General features: G+C 39.6%; 1 protein-coding gene across 7 annotated transcripts in view; it reads right to left on the bottom strand.

Moving 5' to 3' along the window:
• Positions 1–26,357, bottom strand: part of COL24A1 (collagen type XXIV alpha 1 chain) — a 412,730-nt gene extending 386,373 nt beyond the window's left edge. For 4 of the 7 annotated variants that reach the window (XM_032302395.1, XM_032302400.1, XM_032302399.1 and 1 more), the window contains exons 1-3: positions 26,247–26,357; positions 25,676–25,806; positions 16,147–16,211 (exon numbers count right to left, since the gene is read on the bottom strand). In XM_032302395.1, the coding sequence (XP_032158286.1) occupies positions 16,147–16,211; positions 25,676–25,731 (121 nt within the window). In that variant the 5' untranslated portion in view covers positions 25,732–25,806; positions 26,247–26,357. Of the gene's footprint in view, positions 1–16,146; positions 16,212–25,675; positions 25,807–26,018; positions 26,150–26,246 lie in introns of those variants that run through there. The other 3 variants (XM_032302396.1, XM_032302398.1, XM_032302397.1) reach the window with 3 other exon arrangements.
• Between the last annotated feature and the right edge of the window lie 1,041 nt (positions 26,358–27,398).

The following is a 27,398-nucleotide window of genomic DNA, read 5'->3' as shown; positions in this document are numbered from 1 at the left end:
ATATTTTATATGGAAACCCCAAAAGATTCTACCCCCAAACTACTAGAATTCATACAGCAATTCAGTAATGTGGCAGGATACGAAATCAATGCACAGAAATCAGTTGCTTTCTTACACACTAACAATGGAAAAACAAAGAGGGAAACTAGAGAATCAATTCCATTTACCATAGCACCAAGAACCGTAAGATACCTGGGAATAAACCTAACCAAAGAGATGAAGGATCTCTACTCAAAGAACTATAGAACGCTCATGAAAGAAATTGAAGAAGACACAAAAAGATGGAAAAGCTTTCCATGCTCATGAACCAGAAGAAGAAGCATTGTTAAAATGCCTATACTGTCCAGAGCAATCTATACTTTCAGTACCATCCCAATCAAAATTCCACCTGCATTTTTCAAAGAGCTGGAACAAACAATCTTTAAAATTGTATAGAACTATAAAAAACCCCAAATTGCTAAGGAAATGTTGAAAAAGAAAAACAAAACTAGGGGCATCAAGTTGCCTGATTTCAAGGTTTACTACAAAGCTGTGATCTCTAAAACAGCATGGTACTGGCACAAAAACAGACACATAGACCAGTGGAACAGAGTAGAGAGTCCAGATATGGACCCATAACTCTATGGTCAAATAATCTTCGACAAAGCAGGAAAAAATACCTAGTGGAAAAAAGAGAGTCTCTTCAATAAGTGGTGCTGGGAAAACTGGACAGCTATGTATAGAAGAATGAAACTCTACCATTCTCTTATACCATACACAAAGATAAACTTGAAATGGATAAAAGACCTCAACGTGAGGCAGGAATCTATCAAAATCCTAGAGGAGAACTTGGCAGTAACCCCTTCAACATCGGCCGCAGCAACTTCTTTCAAGACATGTCTCCAAAAGCAAAGGAAACAAAAGTGAAAATGAACTTTTGGGACTTCATCAAGATAAAAAGTTTCTGCACAGCAAAGGAAACAGTCAACAAAGCAAAGAGGCATCCCATGGAATGGGAGAAGATATTCGCAAATGACACTACAAAGGGCTGATATCCAAGATCTATAAAGAACTCCTCAAACTCAACACTCAAAAAACAGATAATCTCATAAAAAGAATTGGACAGAAGACATGAACAGACACTTCTCCAAAGAAGACATACAAATGGCTAACAGACATGTGAAAAAAATGTTCACTATCATTAGCCATCAGGGAGATTCAAATCAAAGCCACTTTGAGATACCACCTTATACCAGTTAGAATGGCCAAAATTAACAAGACAGGAAACAAGTGTTGGAGAAGATGTGGAGAAAGGGGAACCCTCTTACACTGTTGGTTGGAATGCAAGATGATACAGCCACTTTGGAGAACAGTGTGGAGATTCCTCAAGAAATTAAAAAATAGAGCTTCCCTATGACCCTGCAATTGCACTACTGGGTATTTACCCCAAAGATACAGATGTAGTGAAAAGAAGAGCCATACGTACCCCAGTGTTCATAGCAGCAATGACCACAGTTGTCAAACTGTGCAAAGAACTAAGATGCCCTTCAACAGACAAATGGATAAAGAAGATATGGTCCATATATACAATGGAATATATTACACTTCCTTCAGAAAGGATGAATACCCAACTTTCGTATCAACATGGACAGGACTGGAAGAGATTATGCTGAGTGAAATAAGTCAAGCGGAGAGAGTCAATTATATGGTTTTACTTACTTTTGGAGCATAAGGAATAACATGGAGGACATTAGAAGAAGGAAAGGAAAAGTGAGTTGGGAGAAATCGGAGGGGGAAACAAAGCATGAGAGACTGTGGATTCTGAGAAACAAACTTAGGGTTTTGGAAGGGAGTGGGGTGCGGGGATGGGTGAGGGTGGTGGGTATTAAGGAGGGCACATATTGCATGGAGCACTGCATATGGTGCATAAACAATGAATCTTGAAACACTGAAAAAATAAAATTAATTTTTTTTTAAAAAAGACTATACAGTCATCTTGATATCTCCTAGACAGGAGAAATTTAATTCCTATTGAAGATCACATACTGCTTCTTTCTAGAAACATGTTTCTTTTGCTTCCATTATTTTCTCAGGCCTCACAATAATTTTTATCCGAACAATTTTTAGACTCTTTTTCAATATTTGTTATATAATATAGATTTTATGTAATATAAATTTTATATGATTATTGTCTTTCCAAGTTTATTTTTATTGCAATGTTACTGATAGCATACTGCTTATCTCCCTTATCCAATTATAAACTTGGAAGACAGATTCTGTGTCTGATTCATTATTGAATATCTACTATTCTTGCCATGCAAATAGTTCTACAATTTCTAAATTAATGAATTTTCCCCACCAGGATTTTATCAGATGCCACATTTATCTCTAAAGTCTTATAAAATTAAATATAATTTGTAAAGAATGATGAATCATTTCTTAGAGATAAAGAACAGTTTAGTCAGCCATATGATCGCTATGATTTGGGGGGTTATAAACCTCCCACCTGTATCTTTGAACATATATAACCATCTCCAACAGGAAATGTCAAAGAATATTAATTCATAACTGTGATAGGCAAGAAAAAAATAAAAGTTTTGAACATTAACCAAGAAAATTGTGAAACATCTTAGTTTTTCTTTTATAAGAAATTAATAGATAATTGATAATTCGTGTTTATTATAAATAGCAAACATAATGACAAATATAACTCATGCATAATCTAGCAATACAATTAAAATATTTTCTCAGCAGAGAGCTTTACAAAATACTCAGGTGTTTTTATTTTAAAGTTAGAACAACTGTCTTTTTTTTTTTTTTTAGACTTTATTTATTTATTTGACACAGAGAGAGAGAGAGATCACAAGTAGGCAGACAGGTGGGCAGAGAGAGGTGGGAAGCAAGCTCCCTGCTGAGCAGAGAGCGATGCGGGGCTCAATCCCAGGACCCTGAGATCATGACCTGAGCAGAAGGTAGAGGCTTAACCCACTGAGCCACTGATTTTATTTATAAAGTAGTTGTAGTTTTATAATAGGTTTAAATGTTATAAATGTTTATATCTAAGACACAGTATGACAGCATCTCTCAATCTTTTCCACCAAAACATTACTAACAGTGGTTTAGAATTACATATGTCTCCAGGGATTTGGGGGGAGTATTTTAAAAAGGCCCCATAAAAACACAAAAACTATCTTGACTTCTCATATTTTATAATTATAATTTAAGAAAAACTTTAATTTTACTCTATAATATGGCTATTTTTAATATAAAATATAAATTACCAGCTAAATTAGTTACCTATCCTATTCCCAGTCTTCGCTGAAAATTTATACCCCTGAAACATATATCTGCTTAGTCTCTAACTTTGGGTACTCTTGCTCAATAATATCTGCCTCTGGGGGTGTGCATATCTCAATCTGAGAAGTTAACTATGTTAGAAACACTGCTCCTATGAAAATCACAATGCTTACTGTGCATATAATCACATATTGCGTGAAAATTATCATTCTAAGATTCCAGATAAGTTATCTTTACACAAAGGAAGTGCACATTTATGTGGTATGATAACAAGGGTTGCTCCTTGCCCAACAAAAACTTATCCTTGCATTTAACAATAACCCCTGTTCTCTCGTACCACAAATTTCTCACACTATTAACGGAGATATTACTGGAAAGAGTATTATTTTTAAACTTCATTTTATGTGTGTGTGTGTTTAAATATTTCATATATATTTTCCTTTAATTCTATTTTATTTGAGTTTTTATAACAAATAGCTAAGTTAAAAAAAGGTCTTTAAAAATTTGCTTTTCAGGGCGCCTGGGTGGCTCAGTGGGTTAAGCCTCTGCCTTCGGCTCAGGTCATGATCTCAGGGTCCTGGGATCGAGGCCCGCACCGGGCTCTCTGCTCAGCAGGGAGTCCGCTTCTCCCTCTCTCCTGCCTGCCTCTCTGCCTACTTGTGATCTCTCTCTCTATTTCAAATAACTAAATAAAATCTTTAAAAAAAAAAAAATTTGCTCTTCAGTAAGTATCTTATTATTGAACCATCCTTGCATTCCTCAAATAAAATCTACTTAATGGTTACATATTATTCTTTTTTTTTCTTTTTTTTTTTAATTTCTTTTCAGCATAACAGTATTCATTATTTTTGCACCACACCCAGTGCTCCATGCAATCCGTGCCCTCTCTAATACCCACCCTCTGATTCCCCCAACCTCCCACCCCCCGCCCCTTCAAAACCCTCATATTGTTTTTCAGAGTCCATAGTCTCTCATGGTTCACCTCCCCTTCCAATTTCCCCCAACTCCCTTCTCCTCTCCATCTCCCCAAATAAGTGAAACCATATGATAACTGACTCTCTCTGCTTGATTTATTTCACTCAGCATAATCTCTTCCGGTCCCTATATATTATTCTTTTGATGTCTTTCTGGGCTCTTGAAGGATAACATATGTAAAACAATCACATCAATATTTATAAGTTAAGACTGGTCTATGTTTTTTCTCTTATTGTACTGTCTTTTTCAGACTATAATACTGATTCATTATTTTCTATTCCCTAATTTAAATAGAAGTTATTAGGTTAAGTTTTAAAAACATAAAGTACAAATTAGACACCATTCTCTAATCACAATGCTAATAAGTTAGATTGTAATAACAAGATCAGAAAACAAACAAACAAAACGTTTTAACTGGAAAATGTAAAGGTTTTCTCCTAAATAATTTGGGTCAATGGAAAACACAAATAAAAATTACATGGTTTTTAGAAAGCAGCAAAAATGAAAATACTGCAGATCAAAATCTATGGGAGAAGGCTTTAGAATTACCTTTTAGAAAGATTTATATTTTTAATCTGTTACCTTTAAAATTATAAATGTACACAATGTCCCTAGTCCTCTTCATTTAGACATATCTATTATTTCTTTCTATGAATACTGTTTCTTTTTTCTTTTTCTCTCTTCTCCCTTTTCCCTTACCATCTAATACTAGCCAATAGAATTAGCTTTCTTAGCATTTGCCTTTTTATTATTAAATATCCTGGTAGTATTTGTATTTGCTTTATCACCTTTGGATAATATTAATTCCCAGCTTCAACATATAAGCCAATCAGCAAACTTAATGCACTTCCTGTCTTTTTTCCTTCTTCCCCTCCCTTTGTCAATGATTATACCATTCCTACATTAATTTATATGGTAACTTATATGCAGTTCTGCTCCCACATTTTCTTCTGGTAAGTAGAGGCAGTCTTTTGCAGTCATTTTCTCAGTTATTTCTTTTTTGATGAAGTTTGTCCTCTATTAGTCTCCTTAAGAAGCATTCATAGAAAAATTTCCTGGATGTTTGACTTTTTGGAATTGTTTATTGGTAGCCTTGTATCTTAAATTTCATTGGATATAAAATTCTTTGCTGTTACTTTCTTTCCTTGAATATCTTATAGATACAATTCTACTATGTGGAATGTTAGGATAGAAAAGTCTGAAGACAACCAATTTTAGTTCTCCCTCTAAGTGACTCAATTTTTTTTTTCCCAACATGCCCCTAAGAAATGTCCTTTATCTTTGAAGTGAAGTGCATATTTTATTAGGATATGTCTTTATGGGGTGCCTGGGTGGCTCAGTGGGTTAAGCCTCTGTCTTCAGCCCAGGTCATGATCTCAGGGTGCTGGGATCGAGCCCCGCATTGGGCTCTCTGCTCAGCAGGGATCCTGCTTCCCCTTATCTCTCTGCCTGCTGCTCTGCTACTTGTGATCTCTCTCTTTCTGTCAAACAAATAAATAAAATCTAAAAAAAAAAAAGGAATTCGTCTTTATATTGACCATTGTGGGTAAATGTTTCCAGGCGTATAGGATGTCCATTTGTTGTACAGATCCAAGTTACTCAGTGAAGTTTTCAAGAATTATATCCTTGAATATTTGTTCTATTTTATACTTTTGGTTTTCTTCTTCAAAAATTCCTATCATAAGCATGTTTACTCTCCACTGCTATCCTCTATGTCTATCATTTCTCTGCAATCACTTAAAATATGTTATCTTCAGTTCTGTTTGATTTTCTCATTTCTAATTTTACCATGTTTTCTATAATGTCTAATCTCTCTTTGTGCGCCTTCCAATCTCATCTTGATTTATAAAAAGGGTTTTTTCCTATGGTATCTTTTCTGAGTTCTACAAGCTTGCAATTCATATCTTTTTAACATCTTGCCATATCTTCCTTCTCTTGAGTTGTTATATTTCTGTTTTATGATCTTCCTTCATAGAGGTGTTTTTTTTAATGTGTGCATTTTCATTTTCCTGCTTTCCCCTATATTTTCCTTACTGTAGCTTTCTGTTTGTGCTGTGCCAGTTGCTTTTAGTTACTTACAATTTCATGGCCCAACAATTTACAGAAGGATACTGAGGGAGAAGAGAAAGGCCATGCCTTCCAAATTTCAAAACCCAAAGGCTTTTTCAACATTACCAGGGTTCCTTCTCAAATGGCTTTTTGATATAGCCTCACCTTCTCTAACTCCACCCTAATCTAGGAGATCTTCTATAGCCAGCCCAGCTGGCCACACGTTACTCTCCTTCCCCGGTATCCACTCTCATTGGTATATGCTTCAGAATGAATCCTTCACCTTATGAAGCAGATTTGTGCATGTTCTGAGACCTGTCCCCACTGAGCCATTTAGCTATTATCGGTGTGCTTCCTTCTTATACTTGCTCCCAGTCAGCTTCTGTCTTCCCCTGATCCTGTAGCACTTGTTTTGTACAAGCATTCCAGGTTAAGGACTTCAGGGTATGCGCCTCATCTTTAAGAAGTATGTGGTTATGCTGGCATGTATTTGCTTTTCTCAGGATATTTTAAGAGTTTGCAGGTTTCATCAGTCCCCTACTTTTGCTGAAAATGCAGTTTTCAGGGTTATTTATTATTTCATTCATCTCTTTTTTCATGTGATATCCAGAAATAGAAGTGGGAAGTTAATATCTTATGGTTTCATGTTTATACTTAATGTCTATACCTATTTCCCAGATGAAGAATCTGAGATCCAGAGAGATTACATAACCTGGTCAAGGTCATACAGCTAATAGTAGAAATGGATATGACTCCAATCAGTCTAGTTTCAAAGTCTATACTCTTTGCCCCCCACGCTGCCTCACAGCCACTTTCTTCTCCACATCACCTCACATATCCCTTGGCAAGCCGTTAATTAATCATAACAGTTATTTCTTCCCACAGAATCTTATAATTGGGAAATACTGTCTAGGTAGCCACCAGAGTTGGTATCTGAGTGGATATCTAAATGTTAATGCAGTTTTAAACTTTCAAATCTTAGTGTGAGTATGTTTAGCAAATGCTTTGAGCAGATATTGATAGAACAGTGAACTCTAAAGAATAAAAGGCACAGATGAGAGGGAGTGGGAAGAACAGAAGAAAGAAAGTCTTCTATCAGAGGACACACTCTTCATTGTTAATTTAGGTCTGACAATGGATATCACCAAACTGCAATTTAGAGGTTAAATTTAGATAATTGGTGATGTGGGAAACAAAGGCAGAGGAGAAATTGTTAAATTTCCTTACTACCTACAGCCCATCGACAAGTCCTTGAAACAGGCAGAGTGACTTTCCTCTAGGGACTCAACTGCCCCAATGTTAATACCTTGCTAAGGCTAAAAGACAACCTTAGCCCAATCCTCAGGATCCTGTAAGTCAACTTTAACATATAAAAATTCCTTTAGAAATTTCCTTTATCTCTAAACCCCTCAAGATATGTGTTGACGATCGCCCAAGCATATGGCCCACTGATATACATCTGAAAGGTCTCATGACTAAGGTATTATTAGATGGTAATAACTACTTTTTCCCAACAATAGCTAGCCTCAAGGTCCTGGAAACCTTGCTCCCAAAATTCCTTACAGACTTATGCTATCTCTAACCTCCTCCCAACTTGAAAGTATATAGTGGGCCATTCCTTATGACTCCAGGGCAACTCTTTCTGCCCACGAGTCCTGTCCCCACGCATTCATAAAACCACCTTTTTGCATCAAAGATGTCTTAAGAATTCTTTCTTGGCTGTCAGCCTTGAACACTTATATCTTTTCTTACATCAATTGGTACCAACGAATACAGCAAGAAAAAACTAAGTTGTCTATAGTAAGTTACTCGTTTCATGAGGGACCCTAACCACAAAATCGATCTAGCTTGTGTCACTTCAGAAATCAGTTACTATTTAAAGAATACTGATCATCAACTAGGCACTTGAGGGCTTTGAATTCTTTTTCATTAAGAAATTTTTTTCCTTTAGAAATTTTTTTCTATAATTTTTTTAGTATATTTGGCATACAATGTTACATGAATTTCAAGTGTACAACCCAGTTATTCAACAAATCTGTATGTTATGCTATGCTCACCATAAGTGTAGCTCGCACCTGTCTCCATAGGATGCTATTACAATACCATTGACTATGTTCCCTGTGCTGTACCTTTCATGCCCATGACTTCATTCCATAACTGGAAGCCTATACCTCCCTCTCCCTTTCATCCATTTTGCCCATCTTCCCACCCTCCTTCCCTCTGGCAACCATCAATTTGTTCTCTGTATTTATAACTCTGATTCTGCTTTTTGAATGTTTATTCATTTGTTTTGTTTTTCAGATTCACACGTGAGTGAAACCATACAGTATATTTGTCTTTCTCAGTCTTATCTATTTCACTTGTCCTTTGTATTTTTTAAAAGAATTAAAAATAATAGCAGCATTCATTAATTCTATGTACCAAGCACTATTCTCACAACTTTATTAAGCCACATAATGCTCACAATAACCCTATGAGGTAAGTACTACAGCTAACTCTATCTGACAGTCATAAAAACTAAGTCATCCACAGACAACGTTCCCAAGGTCACCCAAGGAGGAAGTGTAGAGGCAGAATCTGAAAGCAGGCAGACTCAATCTCTCAGCATGGCAACTTTTTAGGAATGCATATATCACCTAACAGCAGAACTTATTTTATCTCTTTTACCCATTTGCTTCTTAAACAGAGAATAAATCACCGTGTCACCAAGACAACTGGGCTTTGCACTTTTTTACTGTAAACACCAACCCTAATGACTTCACCCAAAACATGATTTCAATAACCACATATGCTGACTCACAAACCTCTCTTCAAGACTTGCATATCCAATTGCCTACTGAATTTATGCTGTAGAGATTAGATGTCCTGCAAGCACTTCTAACTCAATATATTTTCCCACACATTTGTTCCTCTTACTTTAATGCCTCTCTTAGTGAAGAACCCCACTACCAAACCACCAGCCAGAGTAATAGTTTTATAGTGTCAATTATATCATGCCAATGTCCTGAACAAAATCCTCCCATGGATTCCTGTTACAGAAAAATGCAATCCAAACTTTTTAGATGGTGTATGAATCTATGTCATCAGCTCCCTTCTTACCTCTCTTATCTCATCTCTTTTCATTTCATCCCACCTTACTCTGCACCAGCCACACTGGTCTTTCTTTATTCCTCAAAACCTCTAAACTCATTTTGAATTCGTGGCATTTACATTTATTGTTCTTTCTGCTTAGAATGCTCTAAACCTTTAGTTCATTCAGATCTAGGCTCAAATGGGACCTTTTCAGGGAGGTCTTCCCTGACAACAATACCTAAAATATAAAATCGTCCTCCTCCTTGCCCCACTGACTCTCCAACATCTTACTATACTTTATTTTTTTCCCTCACAGCGCAGAAAATGTAGGGGGAGTTATGTATAAATATATTTTATATCATACATATCACGTTATATATGTGTGCGTGCGTGTGTGTGTGTGTGTGTGTATACACACACACTTGCCTATTGCCTTGCCCCCCAGTTGAAATGTAAGTCCATGAGGGGAGCACTTCATCATGTTTTACTGTTATATTCCAACATTTAGAATAATGACTAATACGAAGTAGGTCCCAAGTATTGCTTGAATGAATTAATTAATCAGTCCAGCCACCTAACCCAAAAACCTGATAATCACATTTAATACTTCCTTTCCACCCATTCTCCATAGCTATTCAGTCACCAAGTCTCACAGAAACCTTACTTAAGCTCCCTTTATCCTTAGATTATTATCTTAGTCTCCTAATAGATTTCTCTGCCTCTTTTAAGACACCCTCATCCAATCTGTCATCCACACTGCTGCCAGAGAAACCTTTCTTTCTTTGTATAGAACAAAATGAACCTTTAGTTCATGACACCGCTTCCTATAATACATCAGTGGTTCTCAAAGCTTTCAGTGCAAAATTGAAACTTCTTATTTCAGCCCTCAGGCCCTTAGTGATCTAACTCCTGCCTGCATTCCCAGTCTCTTATCTCATGCCTTCCTAATGAGCTTTCCCCCTTTTTAATTTATGCTAAACATCAAAGGTGATCAAACCCAAAAGATCAGAACAGGAAGATTTAGAATGTAGGAAAAAAGGACTACTCTCAGCCAAAGAATATACCAGAAATAAAAGAGAACCATCAAACAAGGAATGAAATATCCATGTTCTTTCAGCCTTATGGGTATCCTGTTTAAAAAAAATTCTTTTTACCATTTTCCATCCCTTACTCTTTCTTTAAAGGATTACGACTTCATTTTAAAGTAATTTTTATGTTAAGATATTCCATGGAACTGTGTACGTCCATGACACAGCTGATGAGATTGAGCAGATGCGCATATTTAAGATTATCCTTGTAATTGTGAGTGGTATGGTGGCCTTATGGCAAACTGTCAAATTATGCAAGTGAATCATCGGAAGCCCCCATCTTGATCTCACTTTCCGCAGCCCTGCTTTTCTACCCTTTCCACTATGGCACTCAAAGTCCTCATGCTACTTGTGTAGTGAAAAATTAAACCCTGTCCAAAGAGCAGTCATACATTTGTCCTCACCTCCTAGGAGGCACTCTCTAGGCCCTTGAGTAGCTTGCCTGAAAAAATATCTTTGTTTATCCGAGGGTTATGGACAACACCAGGTAGTCCAACAATGTGATTTATGGTAAGGGCTTTGGTCCTGTGGTAACTGTTCAACCTCAAGAAGGACTGGAGACGGAGGTCAGCTACATGGGCAGTCCATCCTGTCTATATGGCAGAACTCTGCACAGGCCTAGGTTTCACTGGTTGGCAATATTCTGTGCACACCATCACATATCATTGCTGGAGAGTTGGCACAGACTCCACTGGAGAGGACAACCGCAAGTTCTGTATATGGGACTTTCCTAGACCCTAACCCATGTGTCTCTTCTGTGGGTTGATTTTAATCCATATTCTTTTGCTGTAATAAACTATAACTGTGAGTATAACAGATTTCACTGGGTTCCATAAATCCTTCTAACACATCGTTGAGACTGAAGGTTATCTTAGAGACCCTCAAACTCGCAGTTGTGTAAGAAGTAAGCTTGGTCTTGCTGACTGCCCCCTAGTTTACACTAGCTCTTACACATTTTTCCTTCACTGTACCTACTCACTCCATGGCATTCTCCACTCATCTTTTTTCTTCTACTTTTCTTAAATTTCTTGCCATATCAAAATGTATCTATTAAAAAAAAATCCCATTCTTTCAGAGCCCTGCTACGTATACCCCTTCATGCCGAATTTACTCATCTTGTAAGACTCAGTTTGAGGGTTACCTCCTCTCTCTGTAAGCTTTCCGTGTAATTTTTTTTTTTAGATTTTATTTATTTATTTGACAGAGAGATCACAAGTCGGCGGAGAGTCAGGCAGAGAGAGAGAGAGAGAAGCAGGCTCCCGCTGAGCAAAGAGCCCGATGCAGGGCTCGATCCCAGGACACTGAGATCATGACCTGAGCCGAAGGCAGCGGCTTAATCCACTGAGCCACCCAGGCGCCCCCCGTGTAATTTTTGTTTGTTGTTGTTTTGCTATGCACTGAAGACAAACAGATCATACCCCATTTGCTAATAAAATCAGTCTTCGAAGGCTACAGGGCTGATGCTGAGGTGTAGGCACAGACACTCCAACCTTGATTGCCTTTCATGTGAAACTTGTATAATAAGCACCATTGATTCTATCCTCATTAGTTAGAACAAAAGAAAGAGGGCAAGAGGGAAGAAGAGAGGAAAATGGAAAGAGAGATAGAAAGTAGGAAGAGGTAGAAAGAATAGGAAAAGGGGAGAAAAAGGAGAAACTGAGTCTCAGTAGATGATAAAATTACGACTCATACCCTAGTATTTGACTTTAAATCCAGTGACTAGATAATTAACTCTATGGTGAAATGTACTATATACCCAAAGAAATAGAGATGGGAGAGCTAATGATTATACTTGTTTTACAAGTTTTGTAAGTACTTCTTTTTACAAGAGAGCCAAAGAAAACATTGTAGCTGTCAATATTCAACAATATTCTATCATAAATTGGAGGAACAATAGAAATACTGTGTGTGCCCTCAAAAATGTAAGTATTCTTACATTTCTTAATTACATTACATTTCTTAGTAAGTAGCAGTTTAAAAGAATTAAAAGTTATCAACTTTTAGATAAAAGGTAAAGAGTAATATCACTTAACAGAGCATAATAAATTAGAATGCTAACTCATTAAATAACTAATATAATATAGCACTTAATTTAATAAATTCTCACTGTTTAAAATTTTCACATATCTGAGTCAGCCAAATATCCAAGCTATATTCTTTCTAGTTTGTAGAAATGAAAAAATTAAATCATTGTTTAAAATAAAATCACAAAGGGGTGCCTGGGTGGCTCAGCCGGGTAAGCTTCTGCCTTAAGCTCAGGTCATGATCCTGGAGTCCTGGGAAGGAGCCTTGTATCAGGCTCTCCACTCAGCAGGGAGTCTGCTTCTTCCTCTGACTCTCCCCTTCTTGTGCTCTCTCTCACTCTCTCTCAGATAAGTAAATAAAATCTTTTTTAAATAAATAAGTAAATAAAATCCCAAAGCTGTAAATAAGAAAAACCGTATAAGCCTTAATATACTTTACTTTGCCCATTTACCCAAATTGACTAAAGGAACCAGATAAATTGTCCAGTATCTACTCTCTACTGTTCTATACAGCCTCAGCCAACAGTGCTAGAATCAATACTCGAATACAAGCTGACTTGCTTCCAGCTCACACAGTTAAGGAACTAAAGGAAGTTGCTTAAATTCAACTATTTCAGTTTTTCAACATTATGAGTACATGGGAAAAGAGAAGGATCCTGAGTGTTCTTTTTTAAAAATTATTGTGTCTTCATCATATAACAAGGAAGCACTAAACACTTGACATGTATTACCTCATTTTACCCACACAACAACCCTATGTAGTAAGAACTATTGTTATCTTAACTTTAGAGTTGCTGAAAATGAAGCTCAGAGTATTTAAGGGACTTGCCCCAGATCACACAGCTAGTAAGCACTGGCACCTGGCTTTGGGCTCTAGAACAGCTGTGCTTTATTTAGCACCACTGTCATACTGGGTATGTGTGATTTTAAAGTATCCTACTGTGAATAGCACATCTATTATGGATAAATAGATAAAAGCAAACTTACGCATAAAATGAGAAATGAAGCTTTAACCTATGTGTAAAGATTTGGGTTAAGTGTCCATAAGGGGTTTTGGCAGAAAATCCTTAGAGTAACTGCAGCTAGAATGAGCTGATTCTCTGTTAACAATAAACACATTTTGGATTCATGTCCACAGGAAATACTCTTTTTGGAAATAGCACTCTACACACAGCAATTGCTATATACGTGGCTTTCATACACAGGGACCATGAACCTGAGAATGTTGTGCATGTTGAGGATTTGCTACACAGGTGGCATGGTGTTCATTAGCCTGAAGAGGTAGTGCAGCTCCGTCCGTCTCTGGAGGCAGCTCACCCACCCAGACTGAGCAATAAGGAAAGCAGACTTTGTCAGATAGGAAAAGGGATCTATCTCAGTCAAATCCTCAGAAAAGTCAGCCCTAAATAAATTTTTCCTTGAAACAGAATATGTATTCAATAGGTTATCCTTGGTTGTAAAACAAATGCATAATTTAGATAAATCTGAGAGAGCGAGAGCTCGTGCACATGAGTCTGGAGAGCGGCAGAGGAAGAGGGAGAAGCAGACTCCCCACTGAGCAGGGAGCTCCAGGTGAGACTTGATTCCAGGACCCCGGCATAATGACCTGAGCTGAAGGCAGATGCCCAATGACTGAGCCACCCAGGCATCCTGGAAATCAAAGAGCTTTTAAAAAGATTTTTCTTTTTGTTAAGAACTCACAAGAAAATGTTACGGTTACAGGAAAACTAAAGATTGTGATGTTCACTCTGAAATAAAGCAGCATATTTTGTATTCTATAAATGAAATCTTAAGGCTGAAAGATATTATTTCCTTCATTAGTTCTGAATTTTTTAAAAAAATCCATTCAAAAATACTCAGTTTTCCTTATATCCTTCTTTGCCTGGGTTTTCAATATCTTGATAATGCTACCTTTTGAAATTATTAAACTCATGACACCAGCAGATGACAACTGTGAAGCCAGAAGATGTGTAGTGGGAAGAGGCTTGTTGTGAGAGATGGGCAGGCCTGGATTCGAGTCCCAGCTGTACAAGCCTGAGCAAAACCCCTTCTGTGAGCCTCAGTTTCTTCACCTATAATCCCTATCCTGCAGGCTCATTATGAATATTAGAATAATAGATGTAAAGGGCCAGGCAAGGACAATCCACAAAATATATATGTAATTAATAATGACGGGTTCTCTTCTTTTTGCTCTTCTCTGTGGTCCAAGAGGCTCAATTTTAAAGAATTTGTAGACTTTAGAATCAATATACCTGCGTTCAAATGTTGGCTCTTCCATTTATTTGCCTGTAACCCCTGGGGTAGTTACTTATTCTTCTTAACCTTGGTGTCACCAATTCTATCATGGGCATAATATTCATAAAAATCCTGTGATGAAGTAGTGGTAAATATATATTCTGTACATATGGGGCTGGCACACATTAAGTTCTCAGAAGGTATAAGTAATAACAGTGTACTGACAGTGTACTAACAGTGAACTAAAAGATACAGTTTCTCTCCTCTTCATGGCTAATCAAAGCAAAATAAAGTAGCAGAAATGACTTGGTCAAGAAAAAATTTCATGAAGTTATACGTGACATGTGACCTAATGTAACCATTTCCCCATAAAACAGAAAATGCCTTCCAAGATATCTTTTAATTCACCTATGTGCTACTTGACAGAATACTTCTCCGTCTACTTGTCAGTTTGGTCAGTCAGATAGAGCACCACCCCTTCCTTTGCACACCCTCCCTCTACCTATGTATATTTCATTTACTTCTCTCTTTCTTACTGTTGTTTAGTTGATTGGTCAAATTGACAAGTGGCTTGTGGAACTGGTCACTGAACTGAAATGATGGTTTTGTCAGAATGAATAATTTGGCAGCCCTGCTGATGTGAGACAGAGGAGTAATAATAATAATAATTAATAAATAAATAAATAAATAAAATAGGGCCATGGTGATACTCTCTGTAGATCCAGCAGAGTTCCCAGGTTTTTCTCTTTGACTTTGGCTTTTTATTCTTAACCTTTGACAAAGGCACTTGTTTTTACACTTTGAGGCCAGAGACATTGTCTTATTTTGTTTCCACTGCTGGCAACTAGGACATTATATGGCAAATAGAAGATACCTTTTAAAATGCTGCTTAATAATTATATTAATCTGAATGTACATAGATTCCTGAAACGCTGTATCACCATACTACTAGAGCAACTAGCCAGCAGGCAAAAACAAAACACTGAACTATTCTCTAAACCTCTCCATTTGAATTAAATAAAATCCCAAACCCACTGGTAGGCAAATTGCATTTTGTTTCTTAATGACATAAATCTAGATGGAACATTTAGTATATGCTTGTGTTGTTTCAAGAAGTGCAAAGGTAACTCAGTCACAGTTTGCCACCCCCAAGAACTCCCACTTCAAATGAAGTCACAAGCAAAGCCTTTTCACTATACAAAACTTCCCTTTTATAGAGAGTTCGCTTAAAAATGTAAGTAATTTCCTAAAGGTCATATTTCCCCCCAAAATTGGTTTCTTCACCCTTACACTCTCATTGTACTGGGTAGAAGTTTTTATTGTTTAATGTTGAATTTAAGCTTCTGATAATTTTGAAAACATATACTTTTGCTGTTTGGAAGGAGAATTTTTATATAAGCAAAGAAGTAACAAGGTAACTTTCTTACCTTGTTCTTGTGCATGAACAGCACCCGCTGCCACACATAGCACAATAAAATGGAGAAGCAGTTTCCTAAAAAAAAAAAAAAAAGGAAAATTTTAGTGGATATTTACAACCTAAAAATCATATAAAATCCCAAATGAACTCCAGCACAAGATTAAGAAGTGAGCTATCATTTTTCAAAAGATTTTATTTATTTATCTGAGAGAAAGAGAGAGAGAGAACATGAGTTGGAAGGTCAGAAGGAGAAGCAGCTCCACCCCAAGACCCTGGGATCATGATCTGAGCCAAAGGCAGACACTTAACCAACTGAGCTGCTCAGGCATCCCAAGAAATAAGCTCTCATTTTAATTTATACATTATTTTAATACTCATAATGGTTAAAAGCAAGGGCTCTGAATTTAAGTTCCAGCTTTGTCACTTACTGTATGACTTGAGAACATTTTTTATCTCCCCTGTGTTTCCTCATCTGTTCAATCTATCTCATAAACTTTTTCGAAGATTAACTAAAAAATTTCATGTAAGGCACACAAAACAGTACCTAGCACAAAGGAAGCACTCAACAAACATGACTCATATAAATGATATGATGATGATGACGATGACTACATATTACATCAAAGCATCATACATGCAATTTTATACAAAGTAATATAAGTTTACACAAAGTAACAGAACTTATAGTCACTTAACTATAGGGGTTATAAACTGTGGAACCAGTGATTTTTTTTTAATGAATGTTTATATGGAAAAGCCATTTGATTATCATATCAAAGCCATTTGAATATAACTTGTACTAGATTCATGATGTTTGGGTTCTGAAAATAACAATGGCCTGTATATATCAACGTCAAACATTTTGGATTTGCAATAATTGTGAGCATGACACTTAATCATTGCATATCAAAATGTTCATTCACACTGATTAGCTGACTACAAATATTTCATGATTCTTTTTTAGTATAGCCAAACTTTGGATAGATTTTATTGAGTAGCCTTCATAATTGGTTATATGTACCTCTCCAGTAAAAACCATAGAAATAATTTTAAAAAGTAATGCTAAGCTTGCTGAAAACAATAGCTGATCACCTAATTCTGTTTTTTATTTATTTTTTATTCTAACTCAGGGACTTCCCAAATGACATTTCTGTAAAATGCAGTTGTGTAAGGAGTGATTACAAAGCCCTCTGAAAAATATTTATTCTTTTTATTAAGTTCCTGGTATGCTGACAGTAATTGGTACATTCCCTGTTTATTACCAACGATAAATATGTTTTTATCTTTTCAACTAGTATAGGGAGCATGTTAATATAATCTTTTACAAAATGAGTCAACAATATGTAATTATACTCTTCTCCTCGGTATAATGGAACTGTCACTTATATTAAAAACAGCCTTAGCCATATTTTAGTGGGTGAAAAAAGTATACTCTATGGTCATACTCAGTACAGAGCACAACTTTTATATGACAAAGTTTTGCTAGAATACTTAAAAATGTTATCAATTCTATAATCTAACCAACTGAACAATTACAGAAATTGCAACTGATCTGGGCAAGCGAATAGCTGACCCATATGTGTTAATAAAGCATATAAAAGATTCCTATGTGTGGTGTCATCCATTTAAAACAACAGTTCTCAAATGTTAGTTTGCTAAAAGAATCACCTGAGATGCTTGTGAAAATGTAGATTCTGGGCTTGCCTCAGAGATTATGATCCATAAATTCGGAGTGAATCCTCAGTTTGAATATATCTTTAACTAGGTGATTCTAACAAGGATTGTGCATATATCAAACTCTGAGAAAAAGCAATTTAGAACATTTACTAATTATAGTTACACTGTACCTAAAATACACAAATATTATTTTGCTCAAATCACAGATAGCTAATTACATGACATAAGATTATTTGACCCTTGGAGGGGATTGCTGTTTTTTGTTTGTTTTTGTTTTTATCTTTTTCTCTTGCTCTAGATCAGTGGTTTCAAACTTCACCACTCAGCAGAATCACCTGGAGGGCTCGTTAAAGATCGCTGGGCTCCACCCTGAGAGACTCTGACTCACCAGGTCTGGGGTGAGGTTTGAGGACTTGTATGGACAGCAAGTCCCCAGGCAATGCTGATGCAGTGAATCTGGGGTTGATGCTATTAGGACCACAGGAACAGATGACACTCAAGGGTTGATGAAGGGTCTTCCTGTTTCTAATCTGGTTTTTACCTTCCACTGCACAGTGGAATCACCTGGCGAGTCTTAGAAACTACTAATACTTGGATTGCCCCTCTCCACCCGTTCCCCCAGGGATTCTAATTTGTCTCTGGTACAGGGATTCTTAAACACTCCTCCCGGTGATTCTATTGTGCAAGTTGAGGACCTCTGTGTGAGATTAAAATGATAACTCAAGGTTCTCCAAGATGGATCCCAAAGTGATCTAGAGTTTGAGTAAAAAGAGGCTCTCTTCCTTTCAACTTTATATTTTCAACAAATAACTGGCAGGATATATATATCAGTGAGACTAAAAAATAGCTCAGGATTGCAATCACTGAAGGAGAGTACAGCAGATTATGCTGTTTTAGCAGTAAATGGGATGTGAAAGGAATCATGTCTCATCTGCCCAAGGTAATCTGGCTCACTCAGAGTTTAGAAATAACCCAACAGGCACTCCTCTATTCAGAGGAAGCTAACTAATCAAGAGTACAACAACCAGCAGTATTCATTTAGCAATTCAGCCAACTCACAGACTTTCCCCAATGACCTCAGGGGAGAAAAATAAAAAATAAAGTTCTTTCTAGACATGTTAACAAGTCCATTCCTGGTGTAAGGCAGGAAAACCTGAACACATCAAACATCACCCCTTAGCCAGGTGATCTTAGGGGATTATGACAAATCAGTTGAGCCATACCTTATGTAAGTGTACCTAAGTATTGAAACCGATGACTAATAGAGAAGTAGAGATTGATGACTGGAAAAAGACTTTTTCCTCTTTTTCTAATTATGTCCCAAACTAACAGCCACCTAAGGAAGAACATATGGATATCCATATCCATAGCAATATGGATTCCATTACACCTACCTCCCCTCCCCTGAAGCTACAGCCATATCACATTATACTGTATTTCCTGGAGAGAGCTTATAAGTGTCTTAAAGGCCATCCTCATCTCCACCTGTCAGAATCTTAAATATTATCAAAGCCTAATTTGAATAACATCTGCTCCATGAAGTTTCCATCATCTCTAAAGATGCCTGGATCTTTCCCTCCTCTCTGTACTCTTAATGCTTTAATTGTAACTTTATTATATCTGATATATGTTGTACCTTTTAGGATTAATTAGTAAGTAAATACCTGAACAAGCAATAGGTCTTCACCTTTTATCTATTGCTTACATGAAATTGACAATTAATAAACATTTTTAACCAAGGGAGCCACCCAGGCATCCCTTTAAAATTTTTATTTATTTATTTATTTATTTATTTGTCAGAGAGAGAGAGAACACAACCAGGGGGCAGGGAGTAGGCTCCCCACTGAGCAAGGAGCCCCATGTGCAACTCGATTCTAGGATCCTAGCTAGGAAAAGGAGTACTGTTACTCCTTTCCATTTTGAAAATGTTTATTAAACAGTCAGTTGAGCGTCTGCTAAAAGGAGTAACAGTAACATGGCCCAGTGACTGAGGAATTCAATTTTCCTGTATGGATCTAATTCTTTTAACACTTGGGAAAAGTAAAGTAAAATAAATAAGAGTACTTTTATTTGGCTATCCAAAGAATGAAAGAAGAACACTGAAAAATATCTGCTACAATAGGCTAAGTGGAAAGGCTTCTTTTTTTTTTTTTTCATTGTGACTGTTTTTCTCATTTCTGAAGTGGGAACACAGAGAAGACATCATGCTTAATTGACATACTCAGTTAAAGAGCCAAACTCCATCATTGTATGAAATGGATGTCTAATGAATCCAAGCTTTCTGGAAAATGTCTAGGTGGGCTGGGCCTGTTTATTTCTTTGGTTTTGCTCCCCTCCCATGACATCACATTTACTATGCATTCACTTAATGAAGAAAAAGTGTCACATTTCCACATTAGCAGACGGAGTTCTCAAGGGCATCAGCTGCACCACGAATGCATTTAATGCTAAGACAGGCAGGAGTCATTGAATAAGTTAAAATAAAAACTACATTAGGTTGGAGAGAAAACAGCGTGATAAATAAGAAAGTAAAACTAGACTGAGAGTCAAAAGACTAAACCAGGTTCTACTTCTAACTTACCGTGTGACGTTGGGCAATTCACTTCAATGTTCTGAGTCTCAGCTGACTCATCTATCATGGGACAAGATACTATAAATTTTATATTGTGCATTCTAAATATAAAACCCTAGAATCTGTGTGTATGGTAGGATCCTGTTAGTATACTAGCATTAAAAAACAAAGATCAAATTATTTAGCAAGATGTTCCATAAATCACTATATATAATAGACATGATGTTTAACCACAAATCTGGAAAGGTCTTCCTGAAGTTCTGGCCAATACTCTTTTAATTATGTAATGTAAAATCGTCTACTAAGCTTGCTCATTTGTTCACATATTTACTTTCACAAAAAGTCTAATTGGTATATTAAACATGACTATTTTTCAAATATTCAAAGCATGTCTGCTTTTGGTCACTTTTCTGCATGTCTGAACTGTATGTCACTAACAGGATCTAACAGAAGTACATAGATTCAGACATTTCACAAAATCAGACCAGATCTAAAAGAAATCAACAATATGGTAACAGTCAATAAAAGTTCAAAAACATACCCATGATATTAATATGTGAAGATCTCTAGGAAAATATTAAATATTTCTGTGTCTGGTCTGCTAGCCACATTTTCAGTATGACAGAAGCCACAATCAAAACATAACCAGATATGTCAGAGGTGAAGGCCTAGAGGGGACCAGACAGGAAATAGATATCCAAAGACCATACTCAGAATATTTAAGGAACTAATATCCATCCCAGGCATCTTCCCTAAATAATTCTTAGAGCTATTCAACTTTCTCTTTATCTGAAGGGTTTAAGTTACTTTAAGAGAATCCCAGGCATCTTTTTGTTTAGGGCACCCGGGAGACTCTCACGTCTTGTGTTTGTGGGCTACCAAAGCTCGTTCCAACATAGATTCAAGTTACAATTTTAAGAAGGACTTGTGACATCTTATGACTAGGGAATTTTTTGTGTGTATGAGTTGCTTATTTTAATTTAAACCATTTGGAAAAAGGCAAAATAATCTGAAAACCATACATGTGAAATATATCAATAATTTCAACAATTACCATTATACTACATTTACAAGCCAAAAACTCCTTTAAGTTATGACAACTTTACAGATTTTGCTCTTTATTAGATGCAAAGATCCAGAAATAGTAACATTTTTGTCCTTTGTTGACCAAATAACTGAAGATCAGTTCTCATCCCAGCAGTGGGGTTAAAGTTGAATGATTCAGGGCACAGTGAAATGTTGTCACTAACTTATATACAATGAATTTCTGAGATTACCAATTCAGCTCAGTAGGTACTTGTATAAGTAACATAGTGTGAAAGATACTAGAAGTTTTGGTTAAATTTCAAGCAAACAGGCAATTCATGAGTACAAGGGAAATAAATGCTTAAGAACTTCAAGTAATCAAAATGCCTAGAATCTAGTCAGTAACAGGGAAGAAAAATAACTCAGCTAGTCCATCCTCATAATACCCCCCAGAGCGTTAAAATGATTGCTGCCTACCCTCGCAAAGTTCCTGGCACACACTCATGTTAACTAAAGTTTTTTAAATGAATGAGTCAATATTCAGTTAGCAAGACTATCAGGTGGTCTTGAGTTTCAATAAACATATAACTTCTCTAGCATCTTCAACATGCTCACTGATCCCAAGATCAAGAAGTCAGGTCATCCTAACCTCCTTTTATTTAGCTGAGAAAGTAATCCAGTTTAAGGACCTTTCAGAATCCGGTCTCTGGTCTCCAGATGCAGCTCCAGTCACTCCTCATCTAGAAAGTGTGGTCTACAACCAACTTTTCACTTCTTCCAGGCCCTCAAATGAACTATGCCATCTCGCCTCTCAGTCTTTTACTGCTCTGTCTGGAAAGTCCCATGCCTTTTCCAATTAGGTCTCAGTGAGGATTTCATTTCCTCTGGTCAGCCTTTCTTTCCAGGATTACCCTTCCGTATCTACCCCACCTACCCAGAACTTCCAGGTGTCCTCCTCTCTCATTTTTGTATACCTGGTTGTTCATTTTCTGTTTCCTATACTAACCTGAGCACATTGGGAGGGCAGCAGTTGTGTTTCTGTCTTGCTCCACCATTGTACCCTCTCTGCTTAGAGCCATGCTGGGTACATAGTTGGGGCTCAGAAAACATTTGTTGAATAAATGAATGAATGACTGAGTGAATGACTGTCCGAATAATGTTAGCCTTTTAGGAGAATGAAAACAAAACGGTCTTTACCTCACTTCTTGCTCAGAGTTACAAATATAAACTCATAGTTGCAATGCATGGCATGGAAACTAGCTATTTTAATTTCCATAATAAAATTTATATTTTTCTCCTGCCACTTCACAGATTACCAAGCAGAATGTCTAAGCAACACTCAAAGCTACAATCCCTCTCCTGGAGACATCAGCTTATTTTATACATCTACTTGAAAACAAAGATAACTAAGCAACTTTAAAGAACGGAGTTTCATGCCAACTAGGAAGTAGATGTTTATATCCAAAACTACCCCCCAACCCTGACACACCTTGGTTATAGAAACCCTTTAATTACAATAATAGCCTTCCTGGGGGACTTTCTGATACTGTTAAATCATTGTATCTAACACTGACTTCTGGTTTTAATTTCCTTTTATTACTACCACAAATTCACATTAGGTAACTCACTTAAAAGTTAGCCCCATGAAACAAAATGTTTTTAAGGATCCAGTTTTAAAACTGCAAATGTTTTTGGGTGAGTAATCAGAATTGTGATTTAAAAAAAAAAATCTGCTCCCGTTTTTACAAAAAAAAAGTCACTGCAGAAGGATAGTGGAAAATTAAAACCTCAAGGATTTCATTAGGAACTCTAAGGTTTAATTCAGTGGACTGACATTATCATCAGCTAATCAGCTGCCTCTACCAAGTCCCCTCCCTATAGGGTTGGTAGTGTGGTTATTTTTTAAAGTTGTTTTTTTTTTTTTTTAAGATTTTATTTATTTATTTGACAGAGAGAGCACAAGAAGTGGTTGGGGTGGGGTGGTGGCAGGGAGCAAAGGTAAAGGCAGAGAGATAAGCAGACTCCCAGTGGATGGAGCAGGGAGCCCAGTGCTCAGCTGAATCCCAAGACCCTGAGATCCCTACCTGAGCCAAAGGCAGAAGCTTAACCGACTGAGCCATCCAGGCACCCGGTAACTCTTTATGGAAATTTGATTTTTTTGAGAAACAATTTTGTCAGATCAGTAACTACTCTTTCCCCTACTTGGCATGTGTATGGTTGGAGCTATGAGGGGGTGTAATCTGATGTAACCTTGAATTACCATTAATTCTCTGCAGCCCATCCCCACTGACAACTGTAGTGGAACAAACTTGACTACTTCACGTCAAAGGAGGCTGCAAGTTTCCTCACAGAGAGACCTTCTGGACCAGTGCCTTCACCCAGGATCTCTTATCCACCCCAATTCTCTCAGCAAAGGTTCCTTTCCCGTTCCACGTAGTCTTATTTTTCCTCAGTTCCTCCGTGTAATCCATTCTGTTTGGTTTCTCTGCCTCCCTCCCCCCAATCATCTGGACCCAATTTACAAAGCCCAAACTGCCCAAAAATTTACGCAGGGCCTTTTCTGGGAGCGTCTGGAAGGGAAGTGTAAGCAAGTCAAGACAGAGGCCAGGAGCAGAGAAGATCTGCTTTAATCCGAGAAGTTTGTCACCATTACCAACCCCGCGGATGGCTGGGCAACGGCGCAGGCCTTGCCCAGTGGCCAAGGGAAAGCCCTCTGGGTGGGACCTGGCGGGGAAGGCAAGAAGCGCACAGGAATGAACGCGGAGGTTGCGGGCCGGCCAGGAGGTGGCCGACCTCACCCAGCTTCTCCTGGTGGCTGGATCTCCGGGGGCCCGACGCTCATGCCACCACCATTCCACCGGCTCGGATCAGCGGAAACATGAACGGGGCCCCGCAGGATCGGCTGCCCAGGGAGCCCGGCTTTCCGACCGGGTCCACGTTGAGGGGCTTTTATTGAGAAATGTGGCGGGAAACCTGCCTGGGACGCCGGTGCGACCCGCGGGAGTCGCCCTGGGGAAATTAACCCGCATTGGGTGAGCTCTTCCGGGATCCGGGTCTGCCCGGTCGCCGGCCCCTGGGCCCAAGCACGGGACTGCGAGCTTTCCTCCGCACTGACTAATGCGGCTTCGGGCGCGTGGGGAGGCGCGTCCTCAGCGGGGAAGCCCAGCTGTCCGAACTCCCAGGGGTCAGAGCAGAGAGCGCGCGAGCCCCAGCCAGCGCCGCTGGGAAGCACATGTGCACACAAACAGTGCCACAAGGCGGTCTCTCCCGCGCCCCGCCTCCCTCCGCCTGCCCTCAGCGGGCACCGGCGGGTCTACCCCTTACCCTCACCAATTCTCCCAAGGGACAGCTTCGGGGCAGAAAATGACCCGAGCCGCTTTTGGTTCCTCCGGCTCCCGGGGCCAGAAGCAAATTTCCAAAACCCACTGACCTCTTCCAGGGGGAGCAGGGCAGCCAGCCAAGGCACGCACTCCCCTCCACGTTGTTTTCCCAGTGAGGGAGGGAGCAGGAGCAGGTACGGCGCCCAAAGAGGAGGTGGGGTGCCAGTCCGGGCCTGCGCGAAGACGCTGCAGGAGGAGCAGCCCCGCCCCCGCGTCCAGCCCCTTCCCCAGTGACAGGCCGAGGAAGCAAGACGCTGCCTCAGCCCCAGATGGGCAGCACGTGTGTTGGCCTCCTAACGACAAGAGCCGATTGCCTCCGAGGCTAGCCGCGCCCCGATGCCCGAGATTTTGCGGGTACCCACTCCTTCAGTCCAGCAACCGCGGCCCACGTCTGTGTCCCGCGGTCCAGGCTCCGCGCACACAGCCCAGAGGACCGCCGGCGCCCGGACAGTCCCCAGGCTGGACGCTCGGAGAAGAACCGCGGGATAGCAGAACCTCAGCCAGGGCCCTAAGAAAGGAGAAGGAAAGGAAGGCGCGAGGGCGGCGGGAGCCGGAGCTCCAGCCGGCGTCCGATCTGAGCTCGGGGAGTCGCGGGAACCGCGGCCGCCGGCACCCGGACGCGAGCCAGCGAGCTTTCCCTCCCCAGCCGCAGGACCTCTTTAGCATGAACTTTCTGAGAGATCCGCTGGCAGGAGGCTTCCTTTCAAACACGGTATTTTACAAATTGAGGAGACAAGAGGAGGATGCCACGGCTGCTCGCCGGCTCCCAACTTCGAAAAGTGCCAAGGAGCGGGGGAGCACAGATCTCCTACCCGCCCAGAGGGTCTGGAGGATGGGGAGAGGGGTGGGTCTAACCCTAGCCTCCGGGCGAGTGGGCTACTTACGTTTTTGCCGTGTGGGAGACCTTTCCACGCCTTGTCCTGTGGGCTCCTAAATGCATTTGTATGCATTTGTCCCTGCAGCGAAGCGCTAACGGAAAACAGAAGGCAACTCCGAACTGCTAAGGGTGCAGGTACTGGCCATGAAAAAGGAAGAAAAAAAAAAATCACATGAAAACGATGCTCCAAAACCGCAACAACAACAACAACAAAAAGGGGGAAGAGAAATAGGAAGGGGAAAGAAATAGCACCCAAAGGGTCGATCAATCAGCTAGGCTTAGTTCCCTAGCTCGGTAACGGACGAGCCCGGGGGGAGCGCTCCCCTGGGAGGGCGGGCGAGGAGCAAGACCTCACTGGCAGGCGGCGGGGCGCCGGCAGCAGCTGGAACTCCGCCGCGAGCGCAGCCCTCGAGTTCACTTGCGGTTCAAAGGCGACTCTGTGACTCCAGTGGAGTCCTCTGCTTTGGGGCTGGGAGGAGAGAAGGGCTGGAGGAGGGAAGGAGATGAAGGGGGTGTGTGGGGGGGGAAGTCCTTGGAAACAACCCGCGCCTGAACATTTGTCAGACAAGCACACACACCCACTTCGGAAATCTGGTCGGTGAGAGGGGGCCGGTGGCAACTGCAGGCGCTCAGCGTGGACTGCCGCCGGCTGCTTCCCCTGGAAGAAGAGGAGCCCGGCAAATCCGGCCGGTGTTAAATTTCACCGCTCACTGACTTGCAATGACATCACCAAACACAGTGCACACCTCCCCCCTCCGGCCCGCAACCTACCCCCAACCCGCGCGGGGGGTCCCGCGCCCGGGTTCGTGAAGCCCCGGGCCCGCAGCGCCTGGGGAGCGCCAGCAGCCGCCCCGGCGACGCCCGCATGCTCTCGCTTCCCACGCCACCCTCCTCGCTGTCCCCGAAGCTCGTAGGTGACTAGTATCTTTCCTTCGTCCCCTTTTCAGCAGTCCCCAATGTGATGTCCTCTTACATGTTCCCTATCCGTCTTTTTCTCTGTCCTCCTCACGCATGCCCCTCTGAAATCCTACTCGGCGCAGCCCTTCATTCGCGACCTTCGTGCATTCTTTGCAGTGATGCTCGTGGGCTAAGTCATGTTATAAACAGACTGCGACGGTTCTCATTGCTACCTTTCCTTCCTTTCACGCTTGCCTTTCAGTCTGCCCCATGTACTACTTTTCTGCTGATTTTTCTATCTTGTAATCCACTTACCTGCTTTCTGCCCTTTCCTAGCTTATAAACATGGATTCATGATCTGCATTTATGCATCTAGAACATGCTAACAGACCATGGTCTTTCCGATTTGAATACCTTCTCCAACTTTTGTAACTTTCTTTCTTTTTTCTTTTTTTGACATAAGCCTCCACACCCGCACAGCCTTTTCACAACCTGTCCACCTTCCAAGTTTTGGGGAGTTAAAAAAAAAGTTAACCTTCTGATTTTACCTTTTTATTAATAAGACTGGAAATTCCAGGAGGCTAGGGATCTGTTATCTTGCTCACTTCTGTATTTTCAGTACCTAAAATACTACTTAGCATGTTTGTTTCACCAGTGACTGTTGTACACCATTGAATATCATTTCTCTAATAAGTTTTCCTGACCTTTTCTGTGAGCTATCTCTAGCTAATGATCCCTCTACGTGCTGAAAAACATCCCAGAGTATGCACATATTATAAAAGTTAAAGCAACCATATTGATGAAGAGAAATGATTGATGCAAACTTTGGAATT

Source organism: Mustela erminea, chromosome 10 (genome assembly GCF_009829155.1).
Source record: "Mustela erminea isolate mMusErm1 chromosome 10, mMusErm1.Pri, whole genome shotgun sequence".
In the NCBI taxonomy this organism is placed as follows: Eukaryota; Metazoa; Chordata; class Mammalia; order Carnivora; family Mustelidae; genus Mustela; species Mustela erminea.
Note: the sequence above shows the minus strand (reverse complement) of the source record. Positions and strands in the feature narration are given on the sequence as shown.